The sequence below is a fragment of the Ahaetulla prasina genome, chromosome 2 (genome assembly GCF_028640845.1).
Source record: "Ahaetulla prasina isolate Xishuangbanna chromosome 2, ASM2864084v1, whole genome shotgun sequence".
Lineage (NCBI taxonomy): Eukaryota > Metazoa > Chordata > Lepidosauria > Squamata > Colubridae > Ahaetulla > Ahaetulla prasina.
In genome coordinates, this window is record NC_080540.1 from 154,425,973 (window position 1) to 154,445,384 (window position 19,412).

Consider the following 19,412-nt stretch of genomic DNA (forward strand, 5'->3'; position numbering starts at 1 on the left):
GTGGAAACTAATCAAGGAGAGAAGCAACTTAGAACTAGGGAGAAATTTCCTGACAGTTAGAACAATCAATAAGTGGAGCAACTTGCCTGCAGAAGTTGTGAATGCTCCAACACTTTAAATGGTTGGATAACCATTTGTCTGAAATGGTGTAGGGTTTCCTGCCTGGGCAGGGGGTTGGACTAGAAGGCCTCCAAGATCCCTTCCAACTCTGTTGTTGTTGTTGTTGTTGTTATTATTATTATTAAGTTATTTTTTTCCCATCATTATTGTAACTGCACATGATCAGTAAACAAACCAGTTGCTAAATGGGTGCTATCTGCACCCTGTGAGAGAGTGTGAGAGCTTCCAGGGCAGGGAGGGATCATCTGATCCTCATCTGATCACTCTTAAGAGCAGTCAGGTCAGAGAGAGAAGCGATTATACTTGTATTGCTTTTTCCCATTTTCCTACCCTTCCCTTCCCACTGTAAGTACTGTTACCATCACCCGGACTGACCTTTAAAACCTAGTCAGTGTCAGTTAATCCTTCGATCCCAGCATTGTAAGCTAAACTAGGAAGTAAAACCAAAAATCCCATAAGAAGGAGCAGCAGAATACTTCATTCTTTACACACATGAGTGTGTCTGTGAAGTCATCAGGAATTAAATATAATCTGAAGGAGAGTTTACTTTTTAATTATGTAGGAGGAGAGCCGTGTTGTCTGCTGTAGCAAAAGGCATAAGCTTTTGTGAATTGCAGCTTGGTTCATCAGATGCAAAAAGTGGCTGGACTGATGTAGGATTTAAATTCTTTTTAACAATAAACTTGAAGAGAGATTGGGGGTGGGGTGGTTGTTGTGATAATACAGTAGGTTGATCTGGGAGTTCTTCTCACTAAAAACGTTTTAAATCCAGATTCTACAGCCAAAGATTGCATCAGCTGACAGAGACATTGCTAAGATTCTGATTTGAATCTTAGCAACCACAAGTGGGTTTATACAACACGTTAAGGCATAAACTATGGTTTATAAAGCAGAGAGGCCAGGCGTGTATAGCTACTATCCTAGATCCAAATATTCATTTAAAAATAAAAATAAAAGCAGCTTGTTTGTTGCATCAATTCATTTGGTAGAAATTTCAGCAATATATGAGAACAAACCAAATATCAGCCAGGAAACCAATGAAGCAAGTGTTGCTGTTTATTCATCAGGACAATCCAGGTTTGTACCTGGATTTGAATGGCCCAAGACAAAAATAATGCTCGTGATTGAAACAGTATGTAAAACTGACGAATAGGTCATAGGAAGCATTGCTCAGCAACTGTAATAGAGAGGCCTGTCTATAGACCAGGGGTGTCAAACTCGTGTCATCATGGCAGCATCACATGACGTATCTGGACTCCCCCCCCTTCGCTAAATGAGGCATGGGCGTGGCCAGCAGGTGACACATCCGGCCCATGGGCCGGGAGTTTGACAACCCTGCTATAGCCCAAAAGCATGCAAAGACAGGTCATAGCTAGTGTCATCAGTAAGGCACCATGGAATATTTCTCCAACTAATTCTCTCAGGGATGTTTCGATTATAGAATCCTGGAAATAGGGTCTATTTATGCAATTTTGTGTTCCTTGGAGGAATAGCCGGAATAGCTCAGGCTGTAAGGAGCCTGTTATTAGAACACAATAGCCTGCAATTACTGCAGGTTCAAGCCCGGCCCAAGGTTGACTCAGCCTTCCATCCTTTATAAGGTAGGTAAAATGAGGACCCAGATTGTTGGGGGGGCAATAAGTTGACTTTGTAAATATACAAATAGAATGAGACTATTGCCTTATACACTGTAAGCCGCCCTGAGTTTTCGGAGAAGGGCGGGATATAAATGTAAATTAAAAAAAAAAAAAAGTGGGGGGGGACAACTGAAATTGAATAATAGTTCAACTGAAGCAGACTGAAGGCTATATAGCTCAAAGTTTTGTTTCTCACAATGACCACATACTTCAGTTTTGTGCTTGTTCTTGGAGTACTAGTTTGAACTGATAGCGATAGCACTTAGACTTATATACCGCTTCACAGTGCTTTAGAGCCCTCTCTAAGCGGTTTTGAGTTTCTCTTAGTTTTCTCTTGAGCGGTGTTTCTCAGGCTTTAAGATGTGTGGACATCAGGTTGGCTAGGGAATTCTGGGAATTGAATTCCACACATCTTAAAAGTTGCCAAGCTTGAGAAGCACTGCTCTAGCTGCCTCGGGTCTACAGGGCCTGCAATTTCCAAAGTTCTGCAGTACTTGAAGAGCATGTTGCAGACATTTGAAGAGCACTAGGTGGTGAAAACTGATGCATGTGTTTATGTGTTAAATATTTCACTGCTGGACTCTTGAAATGGAGTGTTTGTAAGTACTGAATACATTTCTGGGAAGCAAATTCCCTCTGATCGTGGAGGCATGTTGGGTCATAGCTATTGAGAAAATTCATGATCAGTTACAATTGTAGAAGATCCCTTAAATCAGCGGTTCTCAACCTGTGGGTCGGGACCCCGTTGGGGGTCGAATGACGATTTGCCAGGGGTCGCCTAAGACCATCGGAAATATGGGAAGTATACTTGCGAGTCGAAGAATCGCACTCCAATGGTTGACTCCACAAGCCAGCTGCAGGCTCTTCAAATCGCTAGCCGAATTCGGCTTCAGGCGCAATGAATTAAAAAAGAGAGAAATCTTTGCTCTGATGTCTCCCTCTCAAGCCAGCTGCAATCACTCCCAATCGCTAGCCTAATCTGGCTTCAGGCACGATAAACTTAATAGGGGAGGAGTCTCCGCTTTAATGCCTCCGTCCTCAAGGCAATCGCAAGCAGTTCAGATCGCTAGCCAATATGGCTTCAGGCGCGATAAATTCAAAACGAAAATAATTTTACGGTTGGGGTCGCCACATCGTGGGGAATTGTATTAAAGGGGTCGCCACATCATGGGGAATTGTATTAAAGGGGTCGCAGCACTATAAAGGTTGAGAACCACTGCCTTAAATTAATCTGAGCCAGTTGCCATTATCCCATCTTAATGAAGAGGTGTATGGTAAAATTGTTCGGGGGTGGGTGGGTAGCACCCTGAGGCAATTCAAGCATTTTCCTTACATTAGGTCAAGTATAAGATTGAGACAATGTGCGGAAGCAGAAAAATGTATAATTAGTAATAGAATCTGTATCTGGAGGCTGCTAAAGAGGTGACATAATTGCGAAGGGTAGGACAAAGGCTATCAGATCAGCCTTAGTCATGGGTGTGGTGATCAGCCTTTTCAAGAGCAGTGACTCGCCTCAGGTTTACTATTCTCTTACCTGCTGGTTTTAACTTGTTCTGCAATTGCTACTTGGTGTGTAAACGTGGAAAAAAGTAATCTTGAAATAATCTTCCGTCTTGAAGCCTTTTAATAGTTCCTCATCAGAGGCTTCAGAAATTAAATAGCTTTAAATAATTATAGATAGCTAATGCTACGGTGTAAATCAATTGCACAATGGATATCCTTGTTAATTTTTTACCACAACATGTTATGCAATTTTTTATTTAACTTTAAAGGATAAACTTTTATGGTGGGATTAACTTGTTGGATTTTGTCCTATTTTATCAGAGTGAGCCATGAAGTGTTAGGGCAGCTGGATTACAATTCTTTTCTTTCTGTGGGTATTTTTGCATATGGGCCGATTTGGCGGCATGAAATTAGCACTTTTGCAAAATGATCTGTAGCTGATAAAAAGTGCATATTATGATACATCTGTCACGTGTGGCCTTTTAAAATATTTATTTTGTTTAGTTTTGCGTGGGATTTTCCTGGTTTTTTTAAATATAAGTTTACATTTACTTTTCTACTAAACTGTGATATTAATTACTTATACCTTATTATTAAAAAAATAATAATTAGTTGTTTCTTGAAATTTTGCATACATATCATTGAAAAGTTTAGAGGTTGGAATAAAAATGTTTTTTTCTGCCTTTTGCCATCCTTTGCTGTAAAGGTACCAGAAGGCAGCTGAAGAAGCGGCTGCGGAGAAAAAAAAAAGTGTAAGTATTTTTAAATTGTTATGAACTCAGTAGTAGCATGACAACTTAATGACATCTCTGTTTTTTGATCCCCTCTAGCACTTGCTCTTGAATTTCCTTAAAAGATTTTCTCTGTCTCCTCTTCCAATGCTGACTTTGAGAAATGTTCTTAGCCTTAGGCCTTAGTTTAGACTTGTGGACTTCAACTCCCAAGAATTCCTGAGTCAGACATGCTGGCTTAGGAATTCTGGGAGTTGAAGTCCACAGGTCATAAAAGGGCCGTGGTTCCCCACCCCAGTTTAGACTCTGCTATGACGCAGTTTCTTCTTTTCACAGGAGGGTTGACTAATGAAAAAGTCAAGTAAGTTTCCTGACACTCAAAATGCCTGAGACGCTAATTTATGTGTCCTAAATTCAAACCATGCTAGGTTGCTGTATTCAACTTTTATGCAATTGTAATGCTAACTTTCAAATTTAGATCCAGGCTGTCTGCATAATTCTGCCTCTCTGCTTGTGTTAATTTTTTAGCTGATTCCTTATATTTATGTAAATAAGGTTGATCTTGATTCTTGATTATATTTTATTCAGCAAAGTAGCAGTTGAAGGAAAAAAAAATAAAGCTAACATGCCATTGCTTTCCAAAATAACATCTTTACTATTCCAAGTAATACTTTCCAGCTGTTCAGAGGGTTTTTTTTTGTTATCAGATACTGTTTCCGACTCAAAGCTTCAGGTCTGAAATGGAAAAATCATAATCCCACCTAAGCTTCCACCCTGCCTCACATCTTGGAAAACTCCAGGCCTAGAATTACAAATTAATATGATCAGAATATTGTAATCCTTCATTACTATGGGTAGTCCTTGAATTATAACCGTTTGTTTATCAACAGTCCAGAATTACGATGGCCACAGAAAGGGTGCTTTGTCATTTCCTGACATCCTAAAACTTTGAACAGCTAAATGATCGTAATCTGGGTTCTTGGCAATCTGTCTGAATTTATGATTGGCTGCCAAGCACTCCACAATTATGCGATTGTCATATGCAACCTTCTCGAGAAAGTCAGTGGGGAAAGCTACCCAGGAAGAGCGCAAACATCTTCTACTTTACCAAGAAGACTCCTCGTTGTCTCTGGGGGTTAGCTGAAAGAACTTCCTGCTAAGGGGAGCTGACTTTGTTTGGCGGGGTGCAGAAACAGAGCTGAAGTCAGATTCCTTCTGTGCACAGAGAGGAGGTGAAATCCTTTGGCAGACAACTTTCAACCATCTCCAGTGACAAGAGGGAATTAAAATCCAAACAGAGAGCTAAGTGACAGCCTGGTAAAGTAAGGCGTGCGGAGTGTCCCAGTCAGGTAGAGAAGGCCCTGGGAAGCCAAGCACAAGCCACACACAAATGTCTTTTTGCTCATTGGCTGAAAAAAATCCTACTTGGATTTTGGCAGGCAGGATTTTCAGGTCCTGAACAGAACCTCCTAGGATCTCTCCTACTTTCTTGAGCCACTCTGCACACCTTACCTGGAACTTTACTTAACAATGCCCGAGATTGCTTAACAACCACAACCGAGAAGGCCAGGATTGCATCATTAAGAGAAACCACCTCCTGGACATCTTGATTAATGACAGCAACTTGATTAATCTCAGTAACTAAGATTTTGGTCCCAATTGTGGTCGTAAGTCAAGAATTACCTGTCTAATAATTGACTACAATCTCTCTATATTTTTGTTCGATACAAAGCAAACCATAATTTTAAGCCTTTTATACACATATCCTTCTAGTGAAGCCCACAAGAATAATATAAAGGCACAGTAGCTGAAATTCACACATTGTACCAAGTCATGGATCATTTACACATTTTTAACCGAATAAGCCACAATTGACTGGGTTTGTCCAATGTGCTGAGCCCAGGCTCATGCTGCTGCATACCACATCCCTTTGTAGACATTGCACTGCATGTCAGAAAGGAAAGACATTCAGAAATGCATGTGGTGTTGGAGAATGAGAACAATAGCACCTTCCTTTGCCTCCTGCTCCAACAGGAAGAAAGTTGAAAGAATGATCTGGTCTTAAGAATATTGGAAGCTGCTTCTGAATTGTCTTGTTGTACAGGCTATTCACTTCTCTAATCGTTAACTCAAAAGTTTTGGAATTGGACATTTGACACAGCAAAAGCCTTTGCAAAAAAGAAAGCTTTTAAACAGCCTTCCAGTGGCTGAAGATAGCCCAAGTTTTATTCTGAGATGTCAAGTTTGTATTTTTCATCTACATTTATTTATTTATTTATTTATTTAATCAAATTTGTATACCGCCCTATCTCCCGAGGGACTCAGGGCGGTTCACAGGCCAATAAAAACATATAAATACAAATTAAGATCACAATTAAAAAACTTATTCTAAAGCCAAATTAATTAAAAATGATATAAATACTAAAACCAATTAAAATCAATATAAATTTAAAACCTAGTCCAGTCCTGCGCAAATGAATAAATATGTTTTAAGCTCGCGGCGGAAGGTTCGGAGGTCCGGAAGTTGACGAAGTCCTGGGGGGAGTTCGTTCCAGAGGGTGGGAGCCCCCACAGAGAAGGCCCTTCCCCTGGGTGTCGCCAGACGACACTGCCTAGCTGACGGCACCCTGAGGAGTCCCTCTCTGTGAGAGCGCACGGGTCGGTGAGAGGTATTCGGTAGCAGCAGGCGATCCCGTAAGTAACCCGGCCCTATGCCATGGAGCGCTTTAAAGATGGTTACCAAAAGATGGTAACGCTTTAAAGATGGTTACTTCACATGTAGGTGTGAAGTCATTCTGCTTAGAAATTTTCCTAATTTTCCTATGACAATATAATTAAGTAGATACGGGTGGTTGTTGTTGTTTTGCCATGTCATTACAATGTCCCAACACATTCCTGGAAGCAACATAATTAAAGTTATCCTTAGTGATTCTTGTATTTAACTTGTGTTTTTCCTCTTAAGTTGTCAATAACCCATGGCAGCTTTACCATAGGTTTGCTCTAATGCTGTTCCCTAACCATTCTAGTGATGACTTCTTAGAGGGTGGAATTAGCCTGGCACCTATTGGCCACTTTAGGCTGCTGCAGCCATGGCTCTTCCCAAAGCCAGGTTGTCTGCTTGTAAAGGTGATTTAAAAGAAGGATCGGCACAGCTAACACCCAACTGGCACCAAAAGGTCTGTGCAGTATAGGGGAAGGCAGAGAAGCCTGTTCCTGCTTTCTCTACATCCTCATCTCCACTTACAAGAACAGCACTAGGTATAGCAAATATTCAACCAAGTTAAGAACTTATGGATAATACTTTAACCAGCCATTGGAAAAATGGCCTTGGTAACAAATAATCTTCCTAGTACAGATGCATGCCTGGTTCTGTTTCTGGGAATAAAACATGCCAGGAGGATTTTAGCTTCATTTTCTAATTTATATTATATTTTGGTTCCAAAGTTTGTTTTCTGTGAGCAGAAATTTCACTGCCAGTTATACTCAGAATATCATTCTGACTAGTTTTAACACAGCGCCCCCAACCTTTTGGGCACCAGGGACCAGTTCCATGGAGAGAGGTTTTTCCGTGGACCAGAGGAGGTGTGGTTTTGCGTGCTGCCTGCATCCTGCAGATGGGTCTTTGCTTGTTTGCGCATCAGTGGACCGGTGCTGGTCCACGAACCGGGGGTTAGGACCTCTGGTTTAACGTAAGGAATTGTCAGCCAATTAGTATTCACTTACTATTAACCATCTTGTCCTGTTTTGGGGTCCACTACAAATATATTTTTCACAAATATAAGTAAATCATTAGCATTTCCCTGTGTTCCCTGTAGCAAATACAGGGGCAGGGATAGCTCAGGCAATAGAGAAGCCTGTTATTAGAACACAGAGCCTGCAATTACTGCAGGTTTGAGCCCGGCCCAAGGTTGACTCAGCCTTCCACCCTTTATAAGGTAGGTAAAATGAGGACCCAGATTGTTGGGGGGGCAATAAGTTGACTTTGTAAAAAATATACAAATAGAATGAGACTATTGCCTTATACATTGTAAGCCGCCCTGAGTCTTCGGAGAAGGGCGGGATATAAATGTAAACAAAAAAAATAAATATTTGGCCATCCAAATTTCTGCTGCTGCAGAGTATATTGCCAGGAGCTGGGAATCAGGATGAGTCAAGAATTTTGTGCAGTGAGAGCTTAGATCACCCTTTCAAGCACAAGACAGAATATATTGCCATTTTTGGACCAGGATTCACTGCCTTCAAATTATATTTCCCTGTCCACAGATACGAGCACATAGGCATACATCAAAACAGCTTGCACCCGAAATCCCTGATTATGAAATCAGGCAATTAGTGTGGGCTGATCATCTTTGAGAACTAGGACTGCATCTTCACAGGGAAGGCATCTTAGCTGGACTCAACATTTTAGAAACGGGAAGAAGCAATCACATTTCTGGGCTGATCATCTCATCAGAGTCTTCAGATGCAGAATTTTGAATTAATGGTGGAAGGGAAAGGAGAGGGAGGACAAGAGCAGGGCAAAGAACAACACTGCTGTGTGCAAGCAATGAGTTCTGTCCCTCAGTCAGTTCTCTCGGTTTGAGAGACACCTGGAAAAGGTAGAAGAAGAAGAAGCTGTTTCTGGTGAAAGCCGCTGGGGAAAATAATAAAATAAGACAGAGTTGGCTACAGGTAATCCTCGATGTACAACCACAATTGAGCCCAAAATTTCTATTGCTAGGCAAGCCTGTTAAAGTGAATGTTGTCCCATTTTATGACCTTTCTTGCCACCGTCGTTAAATGAATCACTGCAGTGAATCTGGCTTCCCCACTCCCCCACTGTTCGTCAGAAGGCCACAAAAGGTGATCACATGACCTCAGGACACTGCAACCGTCATTAATATGAGTCAGTTGCCGAGCGTCTGCATTTTGATCACATGGCTAAGGGGATGCTGCAACGGTCGTCAGTGGGAAACACAGTCATACGTTTTTTTCAATGCCATTGTAACTTCAGACGGTCACTAAATGAACTGTTGTAAGTCAAGGACTACATGTATAAGGGATGAAACATATAGAAAGCTACCATTATATCATGATAGATAGATAGATAGATAGATAGATAGATAGATAGATAGATAGATAGATAGATAGATAGATAGAGATAGAGATATTCCATCTTTGTGGAGGTAAAAAAAAAAAGAGTGAAGCACAATGGAAAACCTGATAAGGCGACAAATGGAAGTTGACAACGTTTGCAACACTGGTAAAAATTATATAAATAAAAAAGGGACATTAGCCAATAACAGATCCTTTGGTTATTAACTTCAGACCTTGGAGTTTCTCTGTATTGTACCAGTGAAGTTAGTGAACTAACCAGTGAAGTTAGAATTGCCTCTGTAACATCCCTACATCCCGTGTTGACTGAAGTGATTTCATTTAAATAGCTCTGAATTTTAACAGATTGCTGATTTTGGCCTCTGTTATCTAATCTAAGGTACTGAATGTGGATACAGCTTTTGCTAATATTTGACCTATCCCTGCTTCTCATTCTGTTCTGTCTGCTCAGCATAACCTTCCAACCTTACTAGGAGTATTTGTGTGCTGCCTGGAACTGATTATCCTCTGTGTTAGATGGAGTTTTGTTCCGGTGAGCTTGAGAACTCTCTGTCCTGCTTTTGATTGTTATCAAACTTGGCTTTTTTCCTCCCTCTCTCTCTCCCTCTTTCTCTCTCTCTCTCTCTCTCTCTGTCTCTTTTAGCATTCCTTGTCTAATGTGTGACTCACTGTATTGAAGGGCTGACTCTTGGACCTGGGTCTGTCAGATAGCAATTCTGTCTGGCTGATGAGTCTTTTGACGTACAGGATTGAATAGTAAACTCTGAGTCAGGTCAGCAGAGGCCACAAAAATGAGCTTTGCATAGGGGCATTAAAACAAAGATGAATTCAAAGAGGGTCCAAGATGAGTCACGGTGTGCTGTACTGTTTATTTCAGATTTCCAGATGCAACCGAATACTTTTTTGGGACCTGATTTTTTAATAAAAGCACTAACATTTACACTGCTTTATGTGGTTCTTCTGTACCTCTTCCCCCCCCCCACTCATTTTTTTTATTTCTGACTCCCTGATCTTGCACTATTACTTCTCTCTGTAAATTTAAACTTGCTTGAAATGGAGCAGAAAACTGATTATTTCTGAAAGTTATGTTTCCTTCTCACTGATTCGCAAGGTGGAACTCACAGTGTAGCCACAAGAAATAACAAATCCCATTATAGCCGCTTATCCTGTTTAATAATCTAAAGGTTTGTCGCCCCTTTCCATTTTTTAGTTGGATCTTATACCTGGCAGAACACCAGTACAGCAAACCAGGAAGATACAGGTTGCCAACTACTGCGAATGGCTCACTTAGAAAAAGTTGGGCACAGGACTTGCCCGTTCAATAAATAAAATGCTTGTGTTAAAACAGGAATGGCCCAATGTTTTCCAGGTCTACCTTAAGTTTTTTAGAACCCTCTGATTTTTAAAAAAATCATTTAATCGGTGGTCCAAATCACAATCCTTGTGAGGGTGTGATCCACCTTTAATAAATAGGTAAAGAGAAATAAAATCAGTGGCGGGCACGGTTAGGAAGAAAATTACCGAAATACGATCAGTGAATGCTTATAAAGAACAGAGAGTGAGGGGCAGGTTCCTTGAAAGGTAAGCCTCAATTATTATTATTATTATTATTTAAAAAACAAAACAAAACAGCTTGCTGTTGAGTCCTCTTTGTCATCCTGTGGAGCAGATGGGAGGCAAGGGGTTCTTTTGACTGTAGCCATCTCATATGGCTTCCCACCTATTCTGGAAGCAGCTTGGGAGAAGGTGGGCTTTCCCCCCCCCTCCTTCCTTTGTGCCGAATGTTGAGGCAAATAGGCTTGGTTCTAGCTCGCTCATTCAGAGGAGTCCCTTGCTTCCATATAAGGCCATCCTGCTTTCTCACTTCCTGCTTCAGCTCCTTTTTCTTCTCCCCTCCCTTCTCCCTTTCCTTGCCCTGGATCCAGCCTTGCTCCATGTGGCACAGTTCTAACGATTCACAGCTGTCTGAAAGGGCCGTCTGCTCAGCGTTTTAACTTCCTTTCTTTCCCAGAGAAAGAACTTCGGGACAGCTTTTATAACCGGTCTCACTTTCTTGTTCATTATTATTATTATTCTTTTTTTTTTTAGAGCATTGACCCACTTCCCCCTCATTTTAAAAGGGGGAACCTCAGCATCTTGAAGAAGAAGTGGGAAAATCCAAGCTTGGGGACGCAAGTCCGGAAGGAAGCCGCGGAAAGCTGCCGTGCTGAGGTTAGGCAGAAGGCTGACAGCCCTGGTGGTGGAACTGAAAGCGACTCTGCTTCCCTAGCAGAAATTAACAAAACCTCAGGGATTAGCCCAAGATTGAGACTTCAGTCCTCTTCCAGATTTTTTGGCCGGTTCAGATATCCCAGTGTTGGCAGCGAAGACGATAAAGCACAGTCATCTCAGAGCGGGGAGATGGAAAATTGTCTTAGAGAGTCCACGCGAGACATAGGAAAGCTGGAGACCTGTGAAATCCCAGAACCGTCAGGGAAAATAGAGAAGTTTAATGTTCCTCTAAGCAAACTAAAGATGATGTTTGAGAGGGGGGATGCAGTTCAAACCAAGGTAAGGAACAATTTGCTTCAATTCTCCCTGGCTCTTGAAAAGAAAAGAAAAATAGCAAAAGGGTAACTAAAATTGGCCTGCTGTGCAAGTGGGTATCTTTTATTTGTCCAGTTGTCAACCCCCCCCCCCTTGTGAATAGCAGAGCAATTCTCGCTCACAATAATTCTTGCTCAAAGGAGAAGAGTTTGTGTGGCAGAATGCGGGTTTTTAGAATGCCAATAGCTGTTGCAAAAAGAAACCTACTTAACTGAGGTTAGCCTAATTGGGGTGTTGGCCCTCTTGAAGCCTCCAAATAAATTGAGATGCATGCATGCACACAATTGTGAAAAGAACCTGGGGAATGTGTGCGCGCGCATGTTGTGATTGCAGTACAACCGTTCCTTAATTTATGTATTTTTTGAGTTGTGGAAACTTAACGTTTGCAGCTACAATTTTTGCACTGTCTGAACCCTAGCAAATGTTTCTGTCTGCTGCTAAATCTTCTCACAGGAAGAAAAGTGTGTGATGATAGTCTGAGAATGCCTGTCTTCGCCAGTTTTGACTTGCAAATTCATGGGCCTTGCATTTTCCTACAAGTACTCATGAAATCTGATCCAGCATGTGGACTACAGACTGTATCCCTGGGGAAAATTGCAAATTGAGTAACAAGAAAATGAGTTGCATATGGTAGTGGCTTGAAGCACTCTTTGGTTGACTTTTCCCAGTTTCTTCGTAGTTTCCCGTCAGTTTAGTCCCTTGTATTTGTTCCAAGTTTATGCTAGAATATAAACAAGATATAGTTGTGATTTAGAATTCCTCCGGGCTTTGAAAAGGTGAATTACTTTGGAGTCAAGCTAAATTTTGTAAATTAGTTCTCCAAATCTAGGTTGCCACAGGAGCAGTTTATGTTACCTTAACTAGATACAGTCTGCTATGCTGATTGAGTGATCCAATTAGACCTGAACATAACATGGATGAAATAGCTGGGTGTGTACAGCTATCCCAAGACATGTGGACACCTGATCTGTAGACATAGATTACTCATCTTAAACATGTTTCAAAACTTAATATAGATGTATTGGTTCTAGGCCAAATTTAAAGTCAGTTAAACATGCTAGGAATAGGCAACTTTTCCAGTTTTACAAAATCTTTCAGTTATAAAAGAAAACTGTCCCATTTCATACTCTTTCTAATTAGAAAGCTATTCTTAGCTATGGAGAAATGATCTTACAGAAAGGATATTTCAGCCTGAAGACATGATCTTTAGATGCATATTTATCATTGTTTACATTTTAAAAAGAAGTCATAAAAATTGTGCATTGTAAAAGTTATATCCTAATAGAAATGATAGTTATGTAGTTTTGCATCACTGACAAATTAGTAGTACAGAAAATACGTTACAGCAGCATATTTTGGATTTCACTGATGCACAAAAGTTGTGATGGTAAACTAGATGCTTTGGGTCTTTTTCCCTTCCTCTTTTATATTGGGTCATCTGGAGCAGATGACAGTATTACAGAAATACTGATCTCTCCGTCTCTGTCAATGGACTTAAGCCTCTGAATAGAATAGAATAGAGTAGAATAGAATAGAATAGAATAGAATAGAATAGAATAGAATAGAATTCTTTATTGGCCAAGTGTGATTGGACACACAAGGAATTTGTCTTCGGTGTATATGCTGTCAGTGTATATAAAGAGAATAAAATACATTCATCGAGAATAAAAAGATACAACACTTAGTGATAGTCAAGGTTACTAATAAGCTATCAAATCGTACTAGGAAACAAATATAATATAAATTGAAAGATACAAGCAACATGGTTATAGTAATAAGTGGGAAGAAATTCAATACCGTAGCAGTAAGAAAAGGATAGGAAACACCTCGTATATATTTGCTTAGTCCAGGATTAATACAGAATAAGAATTGCAGATAGTTTAGACTGTGATAATCTTTACCTGATTTTACCTCTAGGAAATGCTTGCTATTGAATTATAATTATTCTCTTTAAAATAAGGTGAAACGATAGATTTACAATGAACTTCCAGGAGCAAGAATTGGTTGGGCATCTTAGCAGAAGTCACTAGGGAAAAATTGGGGCCAAGGAAGGAGAAGTCAGTAGACAATTGATTGTTCAAAAGAAAGATAAGCATAATGTGTTGATTGGATTGCTTAAAAACTATAACATTAATGCACAGTGGTAAGAAGTAAACATTTTTGTCTTGTTGAAAACTGCAAACAAAATCTAGTTTAAATGTTTTGCAGACAAGAATAGGAATCCCCCCCCCCATTCTTCTATTTAAGGAATTTTTAAAACCATTTTGTTCATAAATGCAGGAGGGGTATATAAAATGTCAAAACAGAATAGTTTGGATGTAAAGGTGAAGAGAGATTTGATACAAAATGAGGGCTTTCTCTCCCGTATGTCCCTGTTCCTCTCAAATTGCATAATAGAGAATGGCAGACAATAGTAAGAATGGAAAGAACTTGATTCGCTGCCTTGTGCAAACTTACTGAAATGCCTTTGTGCTCACACTAGATATCTCTGGATTCAGGTGATTTGTGTTACATTGATTGACTATTAAATACAGTAGTGAAGGAAAGACTAGTAGAATTTTGTTCTATGTGCTTTATGATAACGTCATTTCCTTTGCCTAAGACTTATTTGAAGACACATACAATATGGCTGTGCATGCAGCTTTTGAAAATGATTCAAAAGAAGTGCTTGGGATCTTGCCCAAGGCCAAGCCCCTTTGTACTATTTCTTAAAGCAGGCTTCTGGTTGCATTAATTTTAATGAGTATATTCCTTAAAGCAGTGGCATTTCTCTCTCTTTTGGTCTTGTACAAGTTATGTGGTGGTCTTTGTGCAATGCTTTCAAGTAATTTTTGAAGCATGCATTGCACACAGCCCTAATAAACAATGTGGTCTTTCTTCAAAAGTTTGTCATTGGAAAGGCATTGCAGTGAGAGCCAGTGAATTGCAATCAATGGTTAATATCATCTGAAGAGATCCAGCCCTACATGTGGAAAATGCACTAGATAATGTTGGGCCAATCATGTTTCAAGCTGAATCTAGTTACTTGCCTTTTGCAAGGACTGTTATAGAATAAAGAAAATTCTGATGGGTGAAGATTACACCTTTCTTTATATCATACTGTGTTCATTACAGTATGAATCATTCTGTATAAATATAGTATTCATTTGACAAAATAGACCATAATCTACTACCTGATAAAATGGAAAAATGCGGGTTAGACAGCATCACCACCAAATAGATTCATAACTGGCTGACCAACCGCACCCAACGTGTAGTCCTCAATGGAACTGCATCTACATGGAGGGAGGTATGCAGTGGGGTACCCCAGGGCTCTGTTTTAGGCTCAGTACTCTTCAACATATTCATCAATGATTTGGACGAGGGGATAGATGGGGAACTCATCAAATTTGCAGACAACACCAAGCTAGCAGGAATAGCCAACACTCCAGAAGATAGGCTTAAGATACAGAAGGACCTTGACAGACTTGAACATTGGGCACTATCTAACAAAATGAAATTCAATGGTGAAAAAAGTAAGGTTCTACATTTAGGCAAGAAAAACAAAATGCACAGGTACTGGATATGTGGTACCTTGCTCAATAGGAGTGAGAGGGATCTTGGAGTCCTAGTGGATAATCATATAAGCCAGCAATGTGCTGCAGCTGCCAAAAAAGCCAACACAGTTCTAGGCTACATAAACCGAGGGATAGAATCAAGATCACGTGAAGTGTTAATATCACTTTATAATGCCTTGGTAAAACCAGACTTGGAATATTGCATCCAATTTTGTTCGTCATGATGTAAAAATTATGTTGAGACTCTAGAAAGAGAAGAGCAACAAAGGTGAATAGGGGTCTCGAGGATAAAATATATAAAGAACGGTTGCTGGAACTGGGTATGTCTAGTCTTATGAAAAGAAGGACTAGGGGAGACATGATAGAAGTATTCCGATATCTCAGGGGTTGCCACAAAGAAGAAGGAGTCAAACTATTCTCCAAAGCACCTGAGGGTAGAACAAGCAATGGGTGGAAACTAATCAAGGAGAGAAGCAACTTAGAACTAAGAAGAAATTTTCTGACAGAACAATTAATCAGTGGAACGACTTGCCTGCAGAAGTTGTAAATGCTCCAACATTGTAAGTTTTAAAGAAGAGATTAGATAACCATTTGTCTGAAGTGGTGTAGGGTTTCCTGCCTAAACAGGGGTTTGGGCTCGAAGACCTCCAAGGTCCCTTCCAACTCTGTTCTACATTCTACATTCTCCTGTGCCATAGATTGATGATCATTAGGAAGATTTTTATGCAAGGACATTTTTTATGTCATCAACACTACTTACTATAGGGATGGGCGTTCTTTGTGGTTGAATGTATGTGAGAATTTTGAGATCAAATTGTACTCTTGTTAAAAAAAATGACCTCCATGAAAAGCCTGCTAATTTGCAAAATGACTATAAAAATAGCCAGTAGCAAAATAGCAATACCACTTAGACTTATACACCACTTCTCAGTGCTTTACAGTCCTTTCTAAGCAATTTACAGAGTCATCCTATTGCTCGTAACAGTCTGAGTCCTCATTTTACCGACCTCAGAAGGATGGAAGGCTGAGTCAATCTTGAGTCTGATGAGGATCAAACACCTGGCAGTGAGCAGAATTAGCCTGCAATACTGCATTCTAATCACTGCACCACTACTGCTATTAAAATACAGTACCTCAGAAGGCAAATGTGCTTTGCAGGATGCTTTCTGTACACCCATTTAGACCTTTGTGCAGACCAAAGGCATTCCTATAAATGTTGTGTTGAAATCTGTTAGAGAATGCTAGCTTTCTTTCATTAAAAAAAAACTTTAAAAAGTCTTGTGGAACGTTGACCTTGATGGACTTAAGTCTTTGCAGGACCCAAGCTCCTGACCCTGGTATTTAGAGAATGTCTTTTGAGTCTTTGTATATTCACATGTCTTACCCATTGATTCCCCACCCCTCTTTGCTTCTTATGCATTTTGGTAATCCTAATATACCCTGATTCTAGTTCAAGCTCAAAGATCTGGATAAAGTTTTCCTTTCTGGTTCACTCAACCAATTACTATATTCCTACTTTTAAACTACACTTTGCCATATTAGTACCAACTTTGCAGTAATAAAATGTTTATATGCCTTTATACTTAAGGATTGTTCTTAAATCATAGAATCTGAGACAATTAGTAAATACGCCTAAGGGCTTAAAAGCATCCAGAGGGTGTTCACTTTAGAATGTATTATCAACATTATGCTCAATTCAGGAACTCCAAGTGAGACGTATTATGAGATTAGTGATCATGTCCTGTGCTAAGCACAATGCAGCAGCAATAATCAGATTAGAAAGCCAACAAATTGGAAGGATATTAAGTTGGCAAAGGCTGTGCTGAAAAGTGCCTAAAATAAAGAATATATGTGGTCCCTTTTAATAACAATATGGCACATAATGGATTCTTGAGATTGGGACGCCTCATTGCTTTGAAAATTGTCAAAATCCCATTTTAATTCGTTTCAACGGCCTGGTTTTTGAGAATGATGCCAGAAGAGATGCTGACAAAGCTTCCGGCTTCAGTATTTCTTTCCAGGCACTGACTTTTTGAGGACTTTGGCCATTAATCAGATAATCATCTGGAGTGTAGAATAAGTTGGTGAAGACTTTTGAGCAATGATCTCTAAAGAGGAAGGCTTTACAAAGGTTTCATAAACTGGAACTAATTCAAAGTTAGACATTGGGATTTTTTTTTTACAAAAAAATCAGATTTAGAATAATTACATACTTAAACGGCCTTCTTCCGCTAGATGCCCCCCAGATATATTGGCAATGTCACTCTGCTTGTAGAGTATGCAAACTGGTTTTAGCATACTGAAGAGTGGAATGCAAATAGCTATTGATTCAGCTTCCAGTCCCGTTTAGCAGATCTGCAGCATGCTGGTCCGTCTGAGCATGTGTAAATAACATATGTCTAAAGTGGGGTTTTTAAATCAAAATATTATGATAGTATTAGAAAAATATTTTGAAGACAATGCAAGTTCAATCCCATGCCTCATTGTGTGTTTTCTGCAAAATAGACCAGCACGTTTAATGCAAAGATAGTTTAGGAAGTTGTTTGGTTGCTTAGCTACCTCTTTATACTTTAGTCCAGGGGTCTCCAACTTTGGCAACTTTAATACTTGTGGACTTCAACTCCCAGAGTTCAATTCTGGGAATTGAAGTCCACAAGACTTAAAATTGCCAGGGTTGGAGACCCCTGCTTTGTCCATCTGTCAAATCCTCCTTTAAAAAATATTAAGTTCTAAAATGTCTAATAATAAAAATGAGCATATCTACCTCTAGTCCTATCTGATACCCTGTGACCTTTTTAATCAAAACTGTATTTGCAAAATAGGGGCACTGAAGTACCAATGAAAGAATGCGATTGAAAGAAAGACATAAAATCTTGTGAAGTTCTTTTAAAAAATTCTGGCTTGATACTTGAGCTGAGAATTGATCGTTAAAGTGCTTTTTGAAAGTTTAAACAGTTTGTATCTCATAGTCAATTGGCATTGGCTTATGTATGTAATCATTCTAAAGATGACTGCATTGGTAATCTTTTTTGTTTTTAAACTTGTGAATTAAATTGGATCATGCAACCTGGGAGGTCTTTTCTAGTGGGGAGGACAATTATGATAGTTTAGTGATTACACAAAACAGAGGATGTGCAGGTTTAGTAGTACGGCTATTCTTTGACAGCTTTTACAACCAAGGCATACATTTTGCCACAACTTCCCATATAACTTTGCTAAGGACGGGCAGTTCTTAAAACTGTACTTTGTTTCTCCTTTCCACAGAATTTAATTAAGGGCTTTTAATTAAGGGAACAGAAGTGGGTTCTGTGTAGACTTAGTTGAATTGTTCCAGGTAATCGGAACCCTTATTTATTGTACCCATAGGCACTCTTTCCTTTAGCTGCTTTAAACATCTAGGCTGACTCCTACCTAAGCATAATCAAGCAGAAAACTGCTTTACTTTAAAAATACGATGCCAGTGTCTTTCAGTTGTGAGCGAAAATTGGGCCTCTATTTTAGAATTCTAGATGTGACAGGACTTTGCTGTGAGTACAGTATTGAAGAAAAAAATTATTGGATGGTAAGTAGCAGCTTTAGAAAAGCTGAGGTGAAAGTGGAAGAGCCATGGAAAGTTGATGTCCATTTTAATATTTCTTCAATACATTTATAGAAATAAACTGCCCATTCAATATTTTTTTTCTTTTTTCCTGTTGCAAATTTCTAGACTTCCTTTTTCTTAAGCTATGGATGGCAAGAAAAACAAAATCCATAAACATCTTCACTTTAATCCACAAGCAATTCTTTGAGTCAAGTTAGTTTGAAGTCAGCACATCTGTCTCCTGTGTCCTTTCTGCTATTTATGACAATAATGGGGTCAGGACATTATGATTTTTTTTCTGCTGTCGGCTTTCATGCATGCACATGCCCCCAAATGTCAACATGCACACATTCATTTTTTCCTCTGATGAAATGCTTTTTCCTCGTTGGTCCTAAACTTTCTGCAAAGGCTGTTCACTACCTAGGAAGTAGTTGTGTGTGGTAACCGTATGTAGGGTGTGTCACTTGCTTTCTTACATATACTTTCTAGTTCTCTGCAGTGCTGTGATTTCTGGAACTTGTGCACTGGCTTACAATTCTATTGCCTAATCCTTCCCTTCTTGAGTATAGAAAAATGCAGGCCCAGATGAATTCCTGTCTGCTGA

General features: G+C 39.6%; 1 protein-coding gene across 4 annotated transcripts in view; it reads left to right on the top strand.

The window, feature by feature from the left end:
- The window catches only part of LIMA1 (LIM domain and actin binding 1), a 67,947-nt gene that overhangs the window by 19,414 nt on the left and 29,121 nt on the right, over nucleotides 1-19,412 (top strand). For 2 of the 4 annotated variants that reach the window (XM_058168806.1, XM_058168807.1), the window contains exons 3-4: nucleotides 3,967-4,012; nucleotides 11,174-11,296. In XM_058168806.1, the coding sequence (XP_058024789.1) occupies nucleotides 3,967-4,012; nucleotides 11,174-11,296 (169 nt within the window). Of the gene's footprint in view, nucleotides 1-3,966; nucleotides 4,013-11,173; nucleotides 11,636-19,412 lie in introns of all 4 variants that reach the window. The other 2 variants (XM_058168805.1, XM_058168804.1) reach the window with 1 other exon arrangement.